This window comes from Chelmon rostratus, chromosome 11 (genome assembly GCF_017976325.1).
Source record: "Chelmon rostratus isolate fCheRos1 chromosome 11, fCheRos1.pri, whole genome shotgun sequence".
NCBI lineage: Eukaryota > Metazoa > Chordata > Actinopteri > Chaetodontiformes > Chaetodontidae > Chelmon > Chelmon rostratus.
Window position 1 is genome coordinate 10401356 of NC_055668.1, and position 23199 is coordinate 10424554.

A 23199-nucleotide genomic window follows, 5' to 3' on the forward strand; every position below is an offset into this window, starting at 1 on the left:
CTCAAACACTGAACATGAACATCTCTGATGCTGGTCAGTGGGGCATGTTGTTTTAGCCAAACAGTTTTACAATCAGATTAGCACCATTGCAGGCACACATGTTGGCTAATGGATCTGTCTTTTCAAGGCACCCTCAATCAACTGTGTCTGTGAGAGGAATGCATCTTGTTCTCCTCTCTCATTTGCCAGTGTTGCAACTTCATCATCCCTTGGAGTGATACTGGAAGGAAAAATGGGGCAGTCTAGGCTGCTAGCTGGCCCTAATAATAGCTCACTGTGCAACAAAATCACGCCACAGCAACCTGAGCAAAGCCTCAAAAACATGAATTAACAAATGCATGAATATTATGCTATCAAGGGTGCTCTGCCATCACCAATAAATCACTTCACATGCTTCTTTGTTGAATAAATGAATATGACCACCTTTAATACCGTTCTTCACCTTCTGTGTAAGTATAAATGAAACATGAGTGTTTCTATTTACAATGTCCCTAACCATTCTGACGCAAGATAAACAAGGAACTCACTTAAGCAACCTAACATTAATGACAAGTACCAAGCCACAGATCAACAAAAATACATTCCAGAGTATCAGTCAGGTATTCACTCTGCCATCACGTCACTGCAAAGCCTGTTTGTCCAGTTGAAAGAAGGGGGGAAACAAGGGTGTGCATCCACACCAGTGCAGAAGTATTTACAGCACTGCTGCATGGCAGGTATTTGGACTTACACGCAGTAAAAGCAAATAGAGGGACTATTAGATCAGTCCACAGAGAGCTACTCATGTACGCTTATGAAATGGAGTGGCTGAGATGAGTAAGGTATCACCATTATGTGAAAGTTACAGTTTGGTGTGAAGTCAGTTGGCCAGTAAAAGACACAAAACCAACTGCTGGTTTTCCTGTCGCACTTTTGGCTATAAGTGTACATCCATACGCTCGTGTGAATAACAGGTATGTGCAATTACGATTTTTATATTGCAACTGAGAAAGTACATAACTGTGTTTTTTTCTTGCTATTTCTTTTCTTTGTCTACATGCTGAAGCATCACCCAGCATGTGTCTGTTGTGGATATGCAGGTCATGTTTGCTCCTCGTTTACTATAGGAAGGGCCCTGTTGAGGGTCCACTATCGTCACGAGGCTGGGTGTGGTGACACATCCTTTCTCTCCGCCCCGAGGTGTTTGTGTAGCCTAAATAACGCGGGAGTGTTTTGTGCGAGACCCGTCCGACTTGATCACTCACACACTTCAATAATTTATGATTCATTCAGTTACTGCCCCATTATCAGAAATGGTCAATAATTCTGTTTCAAACTCTAGTTCCCTCCTTTACTTTACGTTACAAGGTGCTGGCGATAAAAATGAAACCACATTGCACGATGCAAAATAGAATGGCGTGCGCGCTCGCGGAGCTCCAGCGCTGCGGCAGTTGCCAGGGGAGATAGGAGGGGAGGGGTTTTGATTGGCTGATGTGGGCCTGTTGCCATGACGACGGCAAGGGGTTTGGTAGCGTTGCCGTGCGCTGTGTGATCTGCGCGCTGCGTGTATGGAGGAAGCAGCTGCTGATCTGATCTCTGACATTGTGTGAGACAGACATCTGAGTAAGCTGCGTACAGACGTGTCTTAAAACATACCTCACCGAGGCACGCCGTGCATGATTGTAAGTATTTGATCGTCTTTTTTGAAAAAAATGCTGTAATTAAATCGTGTACGGCAAGATACGGTTTGTGTTTCGAACAAGCTAAAAGTAAATGTGGTCAAGTGACTTTGCTTAGAGCAGCCAGCATGGCAGATCTCAAGCGACAGCATGTGGCCAGCAAGCTAATGTTAACGTTATATACTTCTGTCCGTTGCCTGAGCTCGAAGCTTGAAGAGCAGAGAGGGCTACGTCCAGCACCAACGAATGGTTATCGTTTGGTATATGAAACTACAGTTACAATAATATTCTAGATAGTTAAAATGTTATGCTAACGCTAGCAGTAGATTTACCTTCACTGACCCTCCGAGCAGCTGCTAACGCTACTTTGCCTGTCGGTTGTGCTGGGTGAGCTAACGTTGGTAACGTTACAACTTGCGAACTTCCCCTATTTTTAAGATTAACAAAATGTAATTAACTAACCGGTGATAAGTTACTTCGTAACGAGTCCCGTGTGTCGGGAAGTGTTGTGCAATGGTCCACGTCATTCCGTGTAACTTTGTATTGCTCATTGTGTTACTGGTTGTGGTTGCTTGAGAGTGTAGGAGTCCGTGGTGATTAAATGTCTCAGTACATGTAGCATTAGCTTCAAAGCATATTAGTTTCCTCTGGTAACAGCACTTTCGGTGTATCTATTCCACTTGGCTTTGACTCGGTGATTCATTAAATGTCTTTGTTTACCGCGTAGTTTCTCAGGTTGTAACTTTGTGGACAGCGATGTTAAATACGTTTTTGTCGGTGTTAATTTAAGACGCATATGTTCCCCTCGTATCTATAAATTGTTGAGTATTTCGTGGTGTATATATCGACGGTACCAGAGGTTGGGAGGCTACACTGGCTAGCTAAGCACATGATGTAATGGATTATCACAAGATTGTCCCAGATATAGAGTGCTCCACAAACAATGTCAGAGTGTAGGAAAAATAGCTCTGTTTAATCCAGCCGGATATACTTTATGTGTTCTTATTGAATAGGTCGTCATATACTTTGTTAATCCACGTGTCTGTCTTTTGTTTCTCAACCTGCTACCTGAAAGCGCTGTATTTACTGGACTGTACAAACCTCATCTAAAATTCATCGTGAGCTCTGAGGTCTACATGTGTATTTGGGAAAAAGTGATGGGGATATTATGTTTTCCTTCGTGAGGTTATGACATTAATGTAGACTGACATTCCTTTCTCCTCGCTTGACAGTTGTTGAAGCCCTAGTGATAAACAGAAGACCAAGGCAACAGGAGCTAAAAAAAAAGACAAAAACGAAACAGATGTTCTCTATCTGCCATTGTTTTATTGCCAGAATCGCCATGGTCATGTTGTAGGTCAAACCATCTGTTGTCTTTGCTGTTGTTTGTAGCTCTATCTTGTAGCCCCTCCTGTACATGTTTGTATATATGGAAGCCTCAGAATGGTAAGTACTTTTGCATCCCAGAATAGATGAGGCTCTGCTATCTTTACTGACATTCATTACTATAAATAAGACTTGTCATGACCCAGTGATGAGGTTATTGCTGACGTGAAATGGCTTTAATAACTACAGGGATCTAAAATATTGTCAGTCGACTTAAATCATCAGAAGTTGTGGACCATCATAAGGTTATTTGAATTGCTGGAAGAGGCCTCTAAAACACTTTAGTTACCATAGATAGAATTACTCCAGGGTTTGAGGTTCCTTTCTACCCCAGTAAGAGGTGAAATACAGGTGAAATGGGAGACAGACTGCCCAGTCTTTTGTGATTAGTCCAGTCTTTTCTTATGGGTCTGCTCACAGTGCACACTGTTTGAAAATGTAAATGGCAGATTTGAGAGTCAGATGCTTTTACCGTTGATAACTTGAAACTGAAATTTAAATCGATGTTGCAATTAATGCCATGAGTCATGGAGTCATTTGGTATTTTTGTCATATAATCCTGACTGTAAACCTTGATGTTTTGGACTTGTTCTTTCCTTTCTTCATTTAATGAGATAAGAGTTTTCAATAGAGAAATGCCCTGAAAGTCACACACTTCAATGTATTGCCATGTTTTCACTGTATCAGCACAGCGAAGGACACAGTGGTATCAAATGTATCTCAAGCTTGTCTGCAGCTCTCAAGAATGCCACACTTCATTTTTACGACTTGGTAAACACACTGGTGTCACTTTTCTGAGAAGTTGCTCCATTGTACTGTACATATGACCAATCAGCAAGATGTTCCTCAGAGGATGTATGATGCAGTGTGATTAAAAAGAGACCACCCCAGCACAACATGAATGTCAAATGAATTTCAAGTGTGCAAAGTACATTTTCTGTCCAATGGAGCTCTGTTGCCCCATTCAGTCGTGGCAATGCACTGAATATAATGTATAAAGAACGTTAAAAAGGAAATGGCATGTTACTGGCTTGTAGCTGTTACGAGTGGCACCGTAACTGCACTTCGAAATGGGGGTATTGCCATGCAGTCAGCCTTATCACAGACTTGTGTACTCTGACCCAGAGTAAATGAAAGGTTGCGTCCTCTAAAATACACCATGTTCTTTGTAGGTATATGAGAGACTGTACTTAAATTCATTACGAAAGCTGACCCATGTGGCAGAAACTATTGGGATTGCTTAACTCAGTCTAAACCTGGTTTCTCATGGATTGCCTAAACAGAAAAGCTCATAGCTTTATAACGTTCTGTTCTCTGAAAACCTTAATTAGCAAGTCATTTCAGACTTTGATTTTACTGACTGTTTTAAATTGTGGTAGCTATTATTATTATAATGGAGGTGGTTGAATAATTCGGTGATTGACAGAATAAGGAAGTTGACAGTCTCGGCTCACTTGAAGTGACTGTATTCCCATAATTATGTTGTTGTTGCATATTGCAGTGTTTTAACATATCCAAAGTGGAAAATAAGTTAATAGCATGTGTTGTAAAGGAAGTGAAGTTCAACAATCTTTGCTCCTTTAGTGTAAGTAGTGTATTTTTTTAATTATCAGCCAAAGAATGTCTTCATGGTTTTTATAAATAATGTATTGATCTCTCCTTCTACCTCCTGTTTCGATGACCTAGGTCGTAAAAATTGAACAACTGCATATCTAGCTGAGACCAGTCACTAATCAGTGAGCTCCACCTCTCACTGCTGGCACTGACCTATCTGGCTTGTGTATAGTTGACTGCTTCATGCAGTTTTGTGGTGGTTGGCTTGAATGATTGAAGCTTTACATGTTTCAACACCTGCTCACACCCCCTGTTTGTTTTTTGAAGGAGGGATATCCCCAGGAGTAGGTGTTGTCTCGGGCCTGTGACATTCTGCAAATCAAACATAGGTGGTAGCCCTGAATTTAAGATGCATATGTAAACACTAGTAGAGCCATGTTTACACCCATGTGAAACCTTCCTTCTTTAGAGATCTACATGTTGGTCTTTTTGTGATGTTTCACATCATTTAGCATCTCCCAAGAATCAGGGTTCAGCTAAATGGCATCTATTTTTATCCTCTAAGCTTTCCGCTTAACAGCTGTCAGTATTTTACAAACTGGGGTCGACCTATTGTAGATAATGTCATGGCATTAACCGAAAGACAGAGCAAGTTGAGATTTAGTTCTGCAAATCTAAAAATACATAGTTTGAATTTGAATGTTTTGAGCTTCTACCTCAGTTTTTCCTCCATGCGCCTGCCTCTGCATGTGTGTATTTACAGAAGTTGCACATTGGCAATGTGTGTATTCACCTTGTGGCGCCCCGTCGTCTACTCCAGTTATTGTTTTACATTTCTAGATTGGTCACAGTGGTTATGCACTGACTCTATGGTGAATACCCCCCCTCCTTCTCTTCCCCTGCCCCTCTCTAACCCCCTAACTGTCCCTGTGCCTGTCTCATTCCTGATGGGGTGGACGCAAGACGCTGCCTATTAGGGCCCTCTTCCTTGAAAGCAACACCGATGTGACCGTTTCCTTGATTGAGAGAAAGGAAGAGGGAAGCACGGCTGTGTCCTGTGTCACAATAGGTCTTTGTTGCGTCACTCCTGGCTGAATTAACAGGATTTAGTTAATTGATGCTGGCTTGACGGATGGAAATATAAACATAAGTTGATGCATCATACACTGTTAATGAGAGTTTTATACTGGGCTCTGTACATGAAACAGCTGAATCCATTGATAAGTATGAAGCACAGTTTGCTAGAGCATGCCTAGAGCTTTACTCTTTTTAAAAGTGTTGCATTGTCATCAGATCACTATGGTGATTTATTGCAAAAATGTAATAAAGATAATGCACTTTCGTGGCAACAAAAAATGTGAACGCATTCTTCACAATAAGTAAAATAAAAAGTTGTTTTTTGTTGCACCCTGTAGTTCCTCTGATTTCACTAAGTTGTCCTATGCTAACTTCCTCTAGCCTCTGTGGAATGTTGTATAGTGAAAGTTATGGCTGGAAACTATCAAATTATCCATTTTGTAGCACTGCATAAACTTTTCTTGGTTTCAGGTAGTTTGTACATAAGAGCCTAATGGTACTAAAAAAAAGTTAGCATTTTGGTGCTGGTATTTTAGGAGCGTGTAAATGATATGCAGTTGTAATTATTATTTTTTTTTACCTTTCTATCCAAAGAATTTAATATTTGTGGAAGCTGCCAATGTTGAATCAACAGAAATGAGTGGAAGACAAATATAGGATCTTGTAACATAGCATGAAGATAGCCTACCCTTCAATGCTGCCAGAAGAAGAGCACTGAGCTCATCTTTATGTTATATTATTGCATGCTCATCTTTTACTGTGTATGCACTTTTGTTGATTTACTCACTGCAGAAGCATCAGTAAATATTTTCATTCTTTGAAAGTAAGGCACTTCCAGCTGTCTTCACCGTTTTATTTGGCCGTTGTGAAAGCCCTGTGTTCCCACTGCATCTGACATGGACACCTAAGGAAGGATTCCATTAGCGTTTGCTATGATTCAGGAATGAGGGCTTTTGTCGCTTGCCTCACTGGTGGTTTCTCTGTTTCTTGCACACACAATTTCAATCGCAAACACTTGTAGTATTTACATGGAAAGTAATCTCATACAGTGCACATTCCTGGAAGGGCTTATGCTGAAACTTTAACCAACTAGTTAAAGGAACACTGTTAAAGGATTGTGCCTCCAAATATGTAAGAACTTTATAAAAAAAAACCCTCACAGTTGTTTTTTTTACAAGGATTTGGAGCCTAGCCTACATGTGCAGTGCAAATCGTGTAGCAATTAGTGCTGTGTTTGGTATTTAAAGGTATATGCGGTTGTTGCGTATATTGGCAGTGAGTGTTTGTACACTGAACTTCGAGCCACATGACCCAAGAGATAAGGTTTCAGCTCAGGGCTGCCAAGTACTGTTGCAGGATTCACGTCTGTTGACAGTCGAAGTGCAGGCCTGTGTGTTTGAGTTTGAAATCTCTGTGTGAAGTTGATGTCTCTGATGAACACCAGTCATTAACCATTGTTTTGTTTGCTTGTTTTTCCCCCGACTGTTAAGTGATTGCATCAGTCAGTTCTTTTGGTTCTGCTCGGGGGTTTGTCAGCAGCCTATAAGCTACATGCTGGTGGAATTCATAAATTGCCAAAGTAAATACTGCTGCTTCAATAAACGCTACCTCTTGTCTCGCTGCTCGAGTCCACTGTTTTGGTGTAGACTGGGCCTAGCTGTCTCTGTGTGAAGTCTGCATTTGTTTTCTGAAAATGAACTTCCTCAACAGGCAGGAGGTGTTTCCTTCCCTCCCGGTCCTCTGTTTGAAACTGTGAGGTGAATACTGAGCACTACTGAAACATGACTAGAGCAAAAACAACTGCTCCTTTGTATGAGCCGAGTGTGGGGCCAATTGTAACGCTTTGTGCGAGCTTTTTCATTCGCTTTCACCTCGGCCACCAAATAGCTCATTTTAATCCATTGATTAGTTTTACTGGAGAATGTATAATTTAGACGTGCTTTAACTGTAGCGTGATTAGCCTTCACATTAATGGACACTTTATTTGTTATGACATAATTTGACCCTCCCATAAAATGAAAGACTGCCACTTGGCTACCTCGCTCTGGAACAGCCTCTCTCTCTCTCTCTCTCCCAGTCTCTCCCACTCTAACTCAACCCCCCTTTGTCTCATTCACATTTTTAGAGCTCCAGCCAGACTGGGTAGTCACCTAAATATCAGTTAGGGTTTCAAATAACAGCTCTCGCCATGAGGCTTTGCGACACACCTTTGTGTGTCTATTACAGAGGTGTAACTGGTTTGTGTCAACTGGTTTATTTCTCATGAAGAGGGTGTGGCATGAGTGCATCTATGTATGAACTGAATGTAGTCACACGCATAATCGCTAGCGCTTTTGTTCCAAAATCATTTTCTGTTATTTACATAACAATAATAAGTTGAATGTATTTTTTACTGAACAAAAATAGCTTTTTGGTGCATGGAATGGTTATTATAAAGTGTCCCTTAATGGCACTTAGTCAGTAGTGCCATGACAGCCAGGTTGGCTGTGGCCTTTCCCGCTGCTCTTTGTCAGACAGGTTTGTGGAGAACAGCAGCAGACTGCTGGCCTCAGCATTTTCCGCCTGTATTGATCTCCCCACATTAGCTCTCTCTTCATGCACAGACATGAGCACAATTGCTTCCCTTACAACATTGGCTGCCGTGGCAACTGAATCCTGATCGTGAGATTCGCTCCCAGAAAACATCTCAAACCAGTGCCTCCTCATTTTGATGCTACCATCATCTCCTTTACATTCCCCTGTACATATCTGACACGTCAACAGCTTGATTCGCCACTTAAAGCTATCTCCATATGTCTTTGTGTATTTTTGAATAGGCTAAGTGCTTAACAGGATAAAAGAGCAGTTTGAAAAGGGGGGGAAATGTGCCTTGGCACCTGCTGTTAGTGCCTGCCTGTTTGCACATGAATATGATGAGGCTGGCAGTGTACGGGGCTATTTTAACTTGCAGATGAGCCATCAGGTCAGCACCATTGCAGCTTTGGTGTATTTTCAAGGATGAGCTGCAGTCAACAGGCCAGTGCGGCTTATTAGCTCCCTCTCCCCTCCACTCTTTACACACTAGTGCCCCATTATTCATTGCATTCCCAGCCGTCTCTCTTTGATGCCTTTTCATAAGAGCAATGATAACTGCAATCATTGCAACAGCAGTGGTAATTGACCAGCTGCAGTCATGGTAAAACACTTCCTGTGTTTGGCTGGGTGCATGGCAGCTTTCTCCGTTGTCCACCCTGCCTCTGTTGATATTCAAATGATGGTCTTCTGGAGGAGCTACTCAAAAGAGGATAAGCGCTCCCTGGCACCTAAGGGCCCAGCTGAGAGGTCAGGGCTGTCGGGATGGACTGAGGTGAAGCTCTCTTGTGCTTCAGGGTTAATCAGTGGTCTCACCCGGGCCATGACTTCTTCTCATCTCCCTGCTACAAATCTGAATTAAGTTTACAGGCAGTCATTCATGGCCTGTGGAAGAAGAAAGGACAACCATGTGGAGTGGTTACTGTTGACCCTGGATTCTGAAACTGCACCTTCCAATAAAAAAAGACTGGATGCTGTTAAGGCCTTTTTGCCCACACCTTTGTTGGCTTGTGGTTAACTGGGACCTTAATATTTGTCATCTGCATGTATTGGGTAACACAGTCACAGATCTAGACCTGTCGTAAAATCACAAAGAACAGCCGAAAGAAGGGCTACATAGAACGGGATAGAACTGGGATCCTTGTCAAATGGCATCCTCGCTCATCCTTTCCTTCTCTCTGCCATCGACACGAGTGTATACATGCTTTGCAAAAATCTGCCACTAATTACATCTAAACATGTTCAAAAGCGTTCAATTTTTGGCTTGTGCACATGGCTAGCTTAACTCTGAAGTGATTCTTGGAAGGATAAATTACATTGCCCTCCAAAACTGCCGGCTTGTCTGTCTGCACAGTCCCCGTTCAGTTTGTAAATTCATTCAGAGTAGGAACCTGTCATGTGGAGGGATATCGTTTTGTGTTTTGGTCTCTTGAGCAGAGATTTTCTTTTAACACAAATGGGCAGTTCTCTCGCTGCCTGACATATCTGATTGCTCTACTTTGCTGAGAGCTGTGATTCATCCTAGACTGAGGATAACTTGCATAGCCCACCTCACTACCACTGAGTCTCAGCTGGCTCTCTCCCTGTCTTCCTCTCAGTCTCTTGGTTTCTGTGTCGCTCTTTCTGTCTTTCTCTGCTTCCATAAAAGGATCTATTCTATTGTTATGTGTCTTCCTATGTTCACTCTTCCTGTACCTTTGCTCTTTGACTTACTTTTTTTGTGTGTGTATGACAAAAATCACAGAAGTATATGCAGTACAAAAGGAAATGTCAATGGTGCTGAAAAATGAAAAGACTAGAGAAAAAGAATAAGAATAGAGGACTGATGGGCAGAATCCATGACAATATGTATCTAACATGATGTCACCTGTGGAGACATGCTTTTAGATTTATAAGTCGCTCAAAACAAAAATAGCTATAGGTTGTCCCCTTATCGTAAAGTGGTTATTTTGTAAATGCTCTAATGCCTCCTTCTCCCCCTTCCTGTCCATAATTGATTGGCTTTGACAAACTGATGTGTGTGAGTGGGTGTGTGTGTACACTCCCTCTCCTGTCTCACCCACAGTACAAACACTCAACTCAGCTCATTGAGTTTGACCCAATTCTTATCATAGGGATGAAAATATATCCCTACATACCACTCTCTGTGTACCTTTACCTCTCCAACCTCCCAACCCTAGTCCCATCTTGGTCTGGATTCAGAACATCCCAGACCACCCTGGATCAGGGCATCTGGTGTCCACCCACAGGTGCAGTGGGAGCATTTTCTCCACAGGGCGGCTGCTCTGTGTTCATCTGTTGCAGAGTCCGGCAGCACGGGTTACTTATTTTCTTATTGTATCAATATATCTTGTTTGTGGGATTTCTGCTCTTAATTGAAGGGACAGTAGAGTTGTCATGGTGACATCTAGGAAATACAGCTTGTTGTGAGCTGAGCCAAAGAGTGATCTCTTCCTGCTCTTGGCCTCACCAACCAGTTTACGAGACCATATCGTTTTACAGCGATATTCAGGTTTATTGGACAAAATCACTTTCTTATTTAGTTATTTTAGTGCACTGAGACATATCTTTTTCTGTGGCTGTACACAGTGCCAGGGGTGACCTAAATGCTTCAAAGCATCCACCATTCCCATAGTAATCATTGTCTAAATCAGTATTTGAATGCTGAATTTTTTTAGTTTAGTTTTGTTTTGAAGAGGAAGGGGATGCTGCACTGAGAAAGAGGCAAAACGCTGATAAAGAGCAGGAAATGGAGTTCCTCTATGGCATTTAATGTTTTGAAAGCCTCGCACATAAAAACCAGGCAGTGCACGTGACAAGAGCGAACCGAACAGTATGTGCGTGTGGAAAAACCAGCCTTGCGAAGGGGCTTGTGGTCCTGCAAGCATGAGGCTATGAGCTCAACCCCACCTATGGACACAGCCGTTGATTTTTAAAACTTTGGAGGCAGGGATGGACTAGAGAGTGGCTTATGTCTCCCCACCTGTCTTAATCTCTTATTAGACCCATAATTATAATATTAGCAAAATAATGACCACAAGATTGAGGAAAGTTTGATATTTTGTGTTTTCTCTTGAGTAATTCTCAGTGACGTTTCAAAAACCCCCAAAATGGCATTTGGGACAGCCCTACTCAATAAACTAGATTCAACTCAGAACCTTGACAGGATCATTGCTGTTACACAAGATGACAACATCCCTTATTATCATTGTTTCATTAATGAGGGTACTTGGGTGGAATTAGTTAACGATATAGGGCTCCTGGCAATATTAAATTTCCGAGCACTGTTAATTGACTGACAACATGCGGGTCTGTAGCCTCTTTACACTTCTTAATCTGGCATTTGACAAATTGAGACTTGAACCTGGCTGAATGTAGATCAGTCTGTAAGAGCCATCCACTCTGTAAGATGGAGGCCTTCCACTCATTCTGGCCTTCGTTGTATGGTCTCATGCTCATTCACACATAACGAGCAGCTGGTTCTTGTCTGAAACGAGGTGGGCGTCGAGGAGTGGAGCCTTAAGTCAGTTCAGTTTCTTGAGAGGACCTCCTTGATGGTCCTCGGCTGGAGTAAAGAGGGAGGGGGCGGGGCTGAGAGCCCCTCGGTCCTTGCCAGGCATGGAGGAGAGGGACGGTGAGAAGGCCAGGGAGTGCGATAGAGGCAGACAGGCACAGCTACAGGGGGTGTGTCCCCTAGGAAACCTTAAGAAAACAAGGTCAACGCTTGGAAGAGCACATCATTCCATTATGTCACATCCAGTTATTTCATGCTGCCAACTTTCAGCTCACCATTAAAAACTGTGATTTTTGTCTATATGTGTAAGCTGATTAACATTAACAACCTCTTCTCTTCCTCCAGACCTCTTTGATTTAATGGGTCCAATCATTGGGATGTCACCAGATAAGAAAACGGAAATTCCGGGTATGCAAGAGGAGCGGACAGGGCTCAGAGGTGTTTGTGGTGTGGGAACACTGCCTGAGGCGGAGTGTGCGTCCAGTCCGCTGGCGACCAGCGTGGATCGTACTGGAGGCACAGAGGATGAGGAGCTCACCAACCTCAACTGGCTGCACGAGAACCTGCTTCAGAACTTCACTCTGGGAGGTCCGGAAGCTCAGCCCAGCGGCAGTCCCCTCTTTGACATAGAGGGAGACTATGGGTCCAACCAGGGCCCGTCCTCCTCCTCCTCATCTTCGTCACACAGCAGAGGCAGGGAGCGGGACTCATTGAAGTCAAAGCCCCCTTTCTCGTTTTCTCTCCTCATCTACATGGCCATTGAGCAGTCTCCCAGCAAATCTTTGCCTGTTAAAGAAATCTATGGTTGGATTCTCGAGCACTTCCCTTATTTCTCCAACGCTCCCACTGGCTGGAAGAACTCAGTTCGTCACAACTTGTCCCTGAACAAATGCTTCCGCAAGGTTGAAAGGAGTTTGGGAAAGGTAGGTTGGCACACTGTCTAACTTGGACGTACAGATTTAAACTTAGAAAAGTGCACTGTTTAAATTATGCTTGTCGAAACTGTCGTCACATTATTGTTTGATGATGTTATAGTGAAATATCCTTTGGCCAAAATGTGTGTCCTTTGTTTTGCAAAACACAGTTGGTTAACAGTGTGTTGCAGTGTGAAGCTGCAGTGTGGCTCATGTGACAGAGTGTCCGGGGCTGTAATACAGCCGCAGGGACCTCTGACTCTGCTGCGATAATGGTGGAATCCAGTCAAGGTCACAGATACTCCTTCAGAGTAAATGCAAACACAGCACACTAAGATAGGACTTTATCTCCCGGAGCACTACAAGGTTGTACAACCGTTTTAACCAGGGAAAGAAACATCCCACAGTTAGAAACCTCAACCTCACACTGCGAGAAAGTGCAGAGCTGAGTTTGTAGGAAGAATCTTTGCCAGCCAGGTCCTGGCAGAGTTGCAGTGTCACTCGTGCTCATTTGCGTTTGTGTTCCCGTAAAGAAAAAAAAATAGAGAAGTCGACTTTCTCACATGCATATAATTGTGACAAAATGATAAATGCACCCCTGCATATCCAGCACAAACATTCTTGTGAACTGAATGGGAAATGAGTGAAACATTGTAAAATTGTGAATTTACTTCCTAATAGTGACTAATAGTAGCTTTCAACCTTTGTGTTGAGAAATGTTGTGAGGAACAGACATGGTACAGAAATGAGCTAGAAAGGGCAGCTCTTCTTTGAAAACCTTCATGACATTAAAGCCCCTCAAAACATAGTTTCAAATCCCATTTATTTCTGTATGACATTAACTATCGATGACTAAATAAGCACTCAAAGTTAAAGCTCATAAAAACATCTCGGGTGTTTTTTATTAGGAGTCTAACACTCATAAAGTCAGCTTATCTGCTTCATAAGACAGTGAGGGTGTGGTTTGTTCAGATTTGATCGACTGTAGCTTGGCAACATAAGCAAACAACCACAAAGCTGTCAACAGAAAAAAATCCAGAAATCTCTAATGTGAAATAACCAAAACTGCTCTAACTTTGACGAAAATGCTCATGTAGGACCCCGGCACTCGTAGTAAGAAGCTGATTAAGAAAATTGGCTTGCTGGGCCTTTTAAGACAGCTTCAGTGCTGAACATGTCTACAGTAATGCTTAATAAGCTTTTTAGTTTCCTTCAGTATGAGGCAGTGATGTTATTAACAGCACGGTCAGATCTCTGTCAGACTTGTTTGTATGTTGCTGTACTGAACCAGGGAGTGACACAATGGTAGCCATATTGAGCTGCAGTATGAGTTCAGACTTGTGACCGGTAGAACCCGTGGTGCCAAAGCTGTGCCTGGCTAAGACCTCGTATTTTCCCACCATGGGGAGAGGATGGCAGTTAGCGCTTAGCGAGTAGCAACATGGTGAGGCGCAGGCCGCTCGGCATGCAGGTGCACAGCGTGAGCCCTTCGTCTGCCGAGAGACCAGCACCAGTTTCACATGACACTGGCTGGTGGTTTCCGTTGCCATGGAGACATTTCCTTCTTCCTGCATCAGGGCTGGTTGGTAATCTGAGTCAAGGTTATTCTCCTCCCTCACTCACTCACTCCCTCCCTCACTCTGCTCTCCTCGCAGACTGGGCAATACGCCGCCATCAGATAAAGTGACAGTTAACACACTCCCGCACACATCACCAACAGACAAATTCACTCCTCGCACACTGCTGTGGAGCAGTTATTTCCTCCTTTTGTTCAGGCTGTTAAGGAATTCTTAGTTATGCGTTTGCTATTTTCCACTGCTTTGTTTATGATGAAGTGCTCCTTTAAGAACAATTGCTTTAAAGTTTTTGCCATTTGTGCAAAAAGAGACTTGCTGTAATGACATCTGACACATCTCTATGCTGCTTTCAGTGCAGTGTACAGTATGTAATGCTCATGGATTTTGACAACTAAATTTTTTTTTGTTATTTTCTGAATGTAAATCTTATGACAAAGCAATTTATGCACGTGTTGTATAAAACAGTGTTTTATTATAGAAAAATTGCTTTGCCACAGTGACTAATCTCTTAAAGGTTGAGGTTACGGTTTACCTTTTTTTCCACATAAATAACAATCACAATTTGCAGTGCTCTGCTATTACTCAGATCACCAAAATTGATTGCCAGCTCTCTTAGAGAATCTTTAAAGACACCATGTAGAATGTTTGACCATTGGAAACATTTTTAGAGCGGGCCTTCATTTTGTTTGCATTGTGCATGTGCACATGCAGGCACATGCCAAGCACGCGTGTACATCAGCGATGTGATGCGTAGTCCTGCTGCTGGTTTTGCAATATACTGCTGACCGACAGTTGGTAGTGGTAACACCCAAAGCAAGGTTTTAATGCACTCCTAAAGGCAGTGTGAAGACTGCAAGCTAGCAAATGTGAATATAAACAATGCATGATTCAAGGTTATAAAAAAATCTGCTTTGTAAATGTATTGTGAGGACGGAAATGCATTCAGCATGTTTGTTGGGCTTCAAGGATATACACAATAAGTTCTGCAGAGAAATACTGAATTCAAACTTAATTTTTGTTTGTTTAGAAGAAAAAGTTTGGACATGATCAAAGGACCAATCACAATTAAGTCTAGACAAACCTATGGCAGTTGTGTAACACTTCTGTGTAATTGTCGGGAAATGTCCTATGTAAGAAATCTTGGTTTACTGTAAATCAAAGTTTCTGGCATGTTTCTTAATGTGCTCCCTTGCTGTAGACGTTTGACCGTCCCTGCTCTTTCCTACAGGCCAATGGAAAAGGTTCTCTCTGGTGTGTTGACCCTGAGTACCGCCCCAACCTGATCCAAGCCCTTAAGAAGCAGCACTTCCCTGCCGCACATGCCTTCTGCACACCACCCGCCTCCCCACCCAGGTAAACTTTCATCAGTCACTCTCTGTCATATTGAACATGAGTATCTGTTTTTTGCTTTGATGTGACAGAAAATTGCTTTTCAAAACCAGAATTGTCACACCAGTATTACCAATATCCATTTATTTACTGAACTTGGCCTTTTGGCATTTTACTTGGACTTTTATTTCCGAGGTCTGCATTTCTATTTTATTTGTTCCATTTATAAGTTTTGAAGGGTCACATTTAACTTCCTTGTGCTACCTGAACGTTCACGTCTTTTGTTTACCTCCTACAGTGCCTCTTCACCCCCTCGTCATCTCTTTCTACAAGGCTGCTCATTCAAAGGTGAGACCGAAGCGAACATGCCTCACTGTTTAAGTTTGGATATGTACAATAAAGCTGCCTGCCCAGCAAGAATCTGCAGATGTATACAAATTCCAATCTGTGCAGTTTTTTTAAGTGTGTGTTTGTGCAGTATTTTGATTGTGTTGCCTTTGCACATTTCAGTTCCAGAACATTCTGCATCACTGTGCGTTTATCCTCAACTCTTTACTTTGATTTGTTGCTTTCAAGTCATTGATGCCATAGACCATAATGTTGAGAGCTCCCAGTCTCAGCCTCCTCTCCCCACCCGCCTCTTGGATTTGTAACCTTGACGACAGGCAGAGGTTCTGCTGGTGCAGTGTCGAGCACTCAGTCTCACTGTAATCATTAATAATTTAGAGCCCCAGAAGTGAGCTATGAGGCTTTTAGACACTTTGTCAGGTCTGAAAAGATCGGATGCACTCTCACTATCAGTGGCTAGAATTTATCCTCTGCTTTGTTTCGGCGAATCCTCTGCATATTCAGTCCTTTCACTGAGCACTGATTGGATCACTGTTGTTCTTGTTTAAAATTACTTAAAGAGCCCCGTCTTCCCAGTCCTAGTAGATATGCCATGCTACCATGCTTTCACACCTTAGGACTGACCATCATGCATGTTCTCTCCTCTTCCAGAGTCTGACATTGATGCTGCCACTGCCATGATGCTCTTAAACTCTGCCCCCGGGCACCACGTTGACCCATGTAAGAGAATCCACAAGCAGCCATACTTTCACCTATTCTTCCAACTCTTTGTCTCCTGCCCCTGACATACCACCCTGTCATTGCTTAAATCTTCTTTTATTTTGTGTGCTTTAATTTGTGATCTGTGTGTCACCTGTTGTTACAAGCCATATTTTGGTTCTTGCACAGGAAAGGCTACAAGGATCCCTTGTATATGATTGCGTGCAATGTTTCCTTCAGACATTCTTTAAAAGGCATATTAAATGAATAGTTTGACATTTGGGGAATACAAGGGGCATTAGCTGGTCAGCTGGAAATGGGGGGAAAAGGCTTCCTACATACTGCCAACTCTAATGCTCACTAGTTAATATGTTGTTTGTTTTATCAACACAAAACTTAAAGTGTAACAATGGTAATTACGTGCCGGACACTTTTTAGCTCCGAGCAGTTGCCAGGCAACCATTGGTGACTCCACAAAGTTGCTGGTCTTTCTCATCTAACTCTGCCTGAAAACGAATAAGTTTATTTTGCAATATGTTGAACTGTGCCTTTAACATGATGATTTAATGTGCTTTTGAATGTGGTAAAGTGTTACGATTTTTATAAAAAAAATAACTTACTTACTGGCTTTTATTGCTTATATTTTATATCATGATTTAATCAACCTGTACAGAGTTCATTTTATTCAGTATTTGCAGCAGGCCTTTACAGATCATTAATGTGGCTAGTGACTGGTTTTTCTGTTATTTGTACTTTTCCTGTCGATGGTAATTCTGCATACCACGGCATATGTTTAAATGTGGTTTTCCCTCTTTGGCCCAGACAACTCTTAGTTCTGCTTTAAGCGTGAAAACAAAGCAAATTAAAGCTACAGTGTGTGGTTTGCTGTGTCTGATTTCTGCTTTTTTGTTCTTTGGAAAAAAAAAAACAAAACAAAAACATAACAATAGCTGGTTTACTGTAATGTTCCATTAGAATTTACTTAATATGTGTCCCAACCTGTTTTAAACCAACCATGACTATAACATGTGGGTAACCTTTTTCATTTGAGTGTATTCTTCTCACGCTTTCTATCTTCTGCTCTCCTTAGGCAATTCTGACGGCCCACTGGACCTCTCCCGACCCGACTCTGTCCTGGTGAGCAGCGATCCCAAGCAGGACCACAACTACAGCAGTGTAGCCCTGCAGCGCTGCTCCTCCCGTTCCTCCTCTTCGTCTCTTTCCTCCTTGGATGAAGGAGGCTGCGACGGCAGGCAGTCTCGCCGCGCCGGCAGCGAGGGCTTCCACAGCGACGAGGACTCCGACCTCTGGGACGAGAGGGGCGTCCACCAGACGTCTCGACGTCCGCCCGCCATCAAGTGGCCCGTCGGTAAGAGGCCACGACGCGAGGTCAAGCCAGAGCTGGATGAGGAGCTGAAGGAAGCCGCCGGCTCCTTGCTGCACCTCGCCGGTATACGCAGCTGCATGGAGGGCTCCAAACGTACTGTCAAGAGCACAAAACTTAACAGGAAATGAGGATTTTTTTTCTTCTGCCCCCATCAGACTCCGGACCCTGTGAACCCTAACCTCTGACCCCTTATCGTGTGTCCCAGTGTGCCTCCTTCTCCTTATCTGATCGTTCATTGGCCATTTCGAGCCTTTTTTTTTCTTTTTCTCTTTTTTGGGAATATCCCTGTTCAACAAAACAAATGGCAATAGTATCGTTCACACAGGAGAACAAAGCCATATAGAGACTTTTGTAACTTCGGGGGTAACTGCTGGGGGTGGGTGTTTGGGCTATGGAGAACCATCAAGAAACCTATCTATCCAAAACGACCTGCCTGCTTCTGTTGGATTAGAAGATTGTGATTCAAGAATTTTCCTCTGAGAGACAAAATGGGAAAAGCTGAAGGTTTTATAACTCAAAGCGTTGCATGCTTCCTCCTCAAACCTGTATCCTCTTCCAAGTGAATCTATTTATGAAGCGAATGAGTGCATGTTTGTAACAGACAAAATCTAACCTCCTGGTGTTATCAGTTTCTCCTTTTGTGCTAAAGAAAAAAATGCCACTGTTTTGAAAGGAATTCTCGCTCTACGAATCCTCTTGTGAGAGAGATGCAATAATTAATCCACAACCTTAACTTTTTGACATTATTTCATGGTGGCATTTTTCAGAGTCGAGTATGCTAGTAAAACTTTACAATTAAGAGAATGAATGGAGTCATACTATGATCTTGTTATGCGATAAACTTTATTACACACGAGCTCTGGCTCTGTTTCAGGATTAGCAAGATGTGGAAATAGTATTACTCTGCCACTGCCAAATTTAGTTGCAAAGTTAGCACTACTTTGCTCAGTTTTGCACGGCCGTTACCGTGCCATACAAGTGAAGTCTGTTTTCTATTTTTTGCAAATCCACCGCTCATCCTGTCGACCCCTTTCATTCATCAGTGTGTTTCTGACATTTACTGTGCAGACAGAGCATTTTCTCATGTTTGGTGACAGCCTATGCAAAGTGAACATCTGCCATGTGTTGCCAGATGTTCACTGCGTGTTCATAGGTTATCCTCCATAAATTTTATTTGTATTTTTGTGTGTGTGTGTGTGTGTGTGTGTGTTTGCGTGCGTGTGTGTATGTGTGTATCATAGTGCATGTTGACTTCAGCTTAAACCTGAGATGACGATGTTGACAGAAAAGAGTTTGAAATGGCCAGACACTTTTCTTCTTCTGACAAAGTAGTCATACTGCTCCAATGAGTGTGATTGGTGTAATGACACATCTCTGTGCTACAGCTGTATTGTAGGGCTGCTTGGTACTCTGCTTGCTTCTGCTCCCTTTTGAATGCAGAGCTGGTTCATAGTCAGAAACAGGAGCGGGCAGTAAATTACCACAGCTTCTTGCTCCATTATTTGAGTTTGCAGTTTGTTTATACCTCCATGTGTTCTCCTTGTGTTTTGAACCATGTACTTTAGAAAATGACGAAAAGTACACAGTCAGTGCTCTGGTGGAGAAGTTAATTCACAACTCGAGGCAAAGTGTGTCTGTTTCCATTCAGATAAATGAAAGGTGCAGAGCATATTCATGTGTAAACAACAACAAGGGGACAATGATGTCATGGTCAGACAGAACTGGACTCTGTGTGTGCAGTTGCTCGCAGGCGAGATGTTGAAGACCTGTGCTGCTCTCATGTTGTGGCCTCAGTTCTGGCTGGCCACTGGTGTCACGTCCTTGCTCTTCCTCCTAGAACAAAATAAGGAAGTGCACACTCTCTTCTCGCGCTGTGAAATGGAGTGTTTATTGTCAGTTGATTGCATGCAGTTCACTGGGGGGGAAGTTGTGTAAAAGGCCACAATTGTCGTTAGTTTTTAAAGGCTCCGTACTCACAGCATACAGTACAAGGTAGCATGGAAGCGCACAAGGGCAACAAACTAAAAATTCTACAATTTTTTTTCCCACAAACTGCATCACATCATGTCACAGTGACTGTTAGTATAGCATGCATGGTCAGTGCCAAACATTTTCTTGTGCCACTGATGTAAAACTGCAACGGGCCATGGTCACTATATTCCCCTGCTGCCACAGTGTAGTTGTGATTTAGAGCAACAATGCCCTACTTTTCTGAATCATCCGAACAGGAAATGGGAGAGGGCTCTAGTCAGTGCAGTGACTTAACCAATCTTTTGGTTTATTTTTGTCGCTTTAGAGTGGGAACTGATCTTAGCAGAGTAAGCTGCTGTTCTCAGAAGTAATACTTGCATACACTGGTCTTGTTTAGCTGTGAAAAAAAGAACAAAATATTGTTCATTAATCATCACCTTATTTATGTTATTAATTTATGGGATTATTGAATGCTATCAAACACTGGTCATTTGAAAGGAATGGCTAGGCACATTTATTTTTTCCCTCTGTGAACTCTTAATAAGTATTTTGTTTTTCCTCCTCATTTTATTTTACAGCAATACACCTTTCTTCTTTCACTATATTATAGTGATTAAGTATTTTGCCAATGTCTGTTGTCTTTAGAACGGGTGTTTTTTTGTTTTTGTTTTTTTTCAATTTAACCATGACTGCCAGGTTTTCTTGATGTTTTGTTTTGCTTTGTGTTAGACTGGATAGAAGACAGTTAATTAACATTGATCCTGAAACCTTTTGTTGCCAAAATTGATGTACAGCTGGGGTGTAAAGTGTAAGATGGACACATTCCCCATGAAGGTGATTGAATCATTTTTACATTTGTCTCATGTTTATGTCTAGATATTATGACTAAGTAGTCACAAATTTAAGATTAGCTCTCGATCTCAGCGCAGATTAGAATCTTAAAAAAAATAAACAAATACTGCCACTCATAATTCATGCTTCCAGGTATTGTTATGGGATGTTGAAATGTCTTGAATATCTGTGAAAACTGGATCAGACTAACTCAGTCCCCCCTGGCTGCTGCTGTGTAGTTTCCGAGCTACATTTAAGTATGTGGAAAAATGCAGACAAATGATGGAGAGACGTGTAGAGGAAAATCTCACTCATTCTTTCTGTAGCACTTGCAAAAGAAACGTGTATTGGTCTCAAAGTGACACTGAGTCAGTGAGTTGATCTGCAGATGAGCTACCTAAATGTTTTGGGGTCCGACTTACCAAACTCAAAACCCAGTTGCGTCATTGCTCAACATTATTGAAAATTGATCATGTGATTCTAAAAATTCTGTTGCAGTTCCTATGGGTATGATGAACATTTTGTTGCATTTGACAAAGCTGCCAACCCAGTATGAGTTTGTCAGTTGTCTGCCATATCTATTGGACCGACACACCTTTTGGTTTTTGTATGCTAACCTCTGTTGATAAAATGTTTATAAGATTTATTTTCGCCAAAGATATGCAATTGCATTATATATGGTATTACAAAATATTAATAAAAACCTGTTCTTGTTACCCCTGTGAGCATCTTTTTATTCTAGTCGAGGCTGCAGCTCAGATTCAGCGTTTTATCACTGCAAATAAGACTTGACACGTTCCTGCCCTCCAAACTCTCCTCCCCAGCACAAGAATGCCATCACTTTACATTAGTAGCCTACACTAGCTAGATATTTGATCAACATTGCCACCTGCTGTGAAAGCCACATGATCAAAATTCTAGCTAATAATAGTCCATTCTTTAGAATAGCTGCCTCTCTGTGTGGCTGCTTTCTCAGTTTTCACATAACCACGTTACAGCTGGCAAATATTTCCCACCAAGTCCAGCAGTTCAGAGCTGTTTTGACTGTGCAAGCTGTGCTCAGCACTACGTGTGGCGGCTCCACCACGCTTTGCCTTTTTCTTCTGTGTCTTCTGAATGCACCAACATGGCAGGCTGCCAGAAATGCACCTCACATTAATGTAAATTCCAGGGCTGTGCCAGTGATGGATGCATCATCAGATGTCCTAACGACACTCTTCGCTGTAAGTTAATTAGTCATGGAGGACTGTGGGATGAACACAGTGTGACCCTGAACAAGGGCTTGTCTGACTAGCCTCAGGCCCATTGGCACAGCTCTATTGTTCAATAGAGTCCTGTGTGTCGACTGGGAGGGGGGGCTTCTCCCTACTGACTGCCTCAATTCAGCTGGAAATCAGAGCAGCATCACCTCCCCCCCTCCCACACGGCCCTAGCAACCACGCCACGCCGACAGTTGCCAGGCAACCAGACAATGCTGGAGCCACTGGCTGTGGTGTGCGTGTTAGAGAGTTTGTGTTTTGCCTGTATGCATTTAAGATCAGGAATAGTGAAACAGCAGCAGAGGAAATGCCTTTGATTGGTACAAAACATTCAAGAAAATCCCTTTTTGTGATTATTTTGCATGTTTCAACATTTAAAAGCTGATAGAATAAGAAGCCCACAGTTATGTTTCTTTAAAGAAATGGTAATACTACGAAAATATGAGCAGATTATGATGGATTAGTTGAAATTAATCGTGTAGGATTTGAGCAGTGATGGCTGCATTAGCAACATGTCATTTCACTTCTTGTCCAAATGAGGTCATGTGCGTTTTAAGGGGAAATCACAGAGGCTATCTTTCACAGCGCCACAACCCGCTTGTGATTTCTGACCTTGTTTTTGTTAGTGCAACCGATGCAACACTCAAACTCAACAGTAAATCATTTGTCAGTGACGTACAGCACTTAATTGTAAACTGCATTAGGCTGAGCTAAAAGAAGAGGAAAAGATGTTATGATAATAGTGTCTCTATTTCCTGTCATACTAACATCTTATTCAGACCTTACTGTGGTCACTGGAACAAGCCAATAGGTGCAATATATCACAGTAGATATTAGGGAACAGTATATCACAAGTTTAAAATCACAAAGTGTACACTTTTCACATTTTTTTCTTCTATTTGATTTTCCCCATATTAATCTGTGATTATTCTGATCCTCGCATCTATCTATCTATCTATCTATCTATCTATCTATCTATCTATCTATCTATCTATCTATCTATCTATCTAGTTTTTCGAGACCTTCAAACGCTAGACGGCGCCCTGTTTACACCAGCTCACCACTTTTTCAGATTTTTGAACTTTGACCTCTGCTTACGTCTCTGGTCGGATCTCATTAGAGGG

The 23199-nt window shown here is 42.3% G+C and overlaps 1 protein-coding gene across 1 annotated transcript; it reads left to right on the forward strand.

Annotated features, from left to right (window-relative positions):
* Positions 1 to 1525: 1525 nt before the first annotated feature.
* foxn2a (forkhead box N2a) lies at positions 1526 to 21526 on the forward strand. The gene is made up of 6 exons (XM_041948197.1): positions 1526 to 1661; positions 12106 to 12683; positions 15480 to 15604; positions 15879 to 15928; positions 16580 to 16648; positions 17718 to 21526. The coding sequence occupies exons 2-6, from the start codon at positions 12120 to 12122 to the stop codon at positions 18140 to 18142; spliced, it is 1233 nt and encodes a 410-aa protein (XP_041804131.1). The 5' UTR covers positions 1526 to 1661; positions 12106 to 12119; the 3' UTR covers positions 18143 to 21526.
* The last annotated feature ends 1673 nt before the right edge of the window (positions 21527 to 23199 follow it).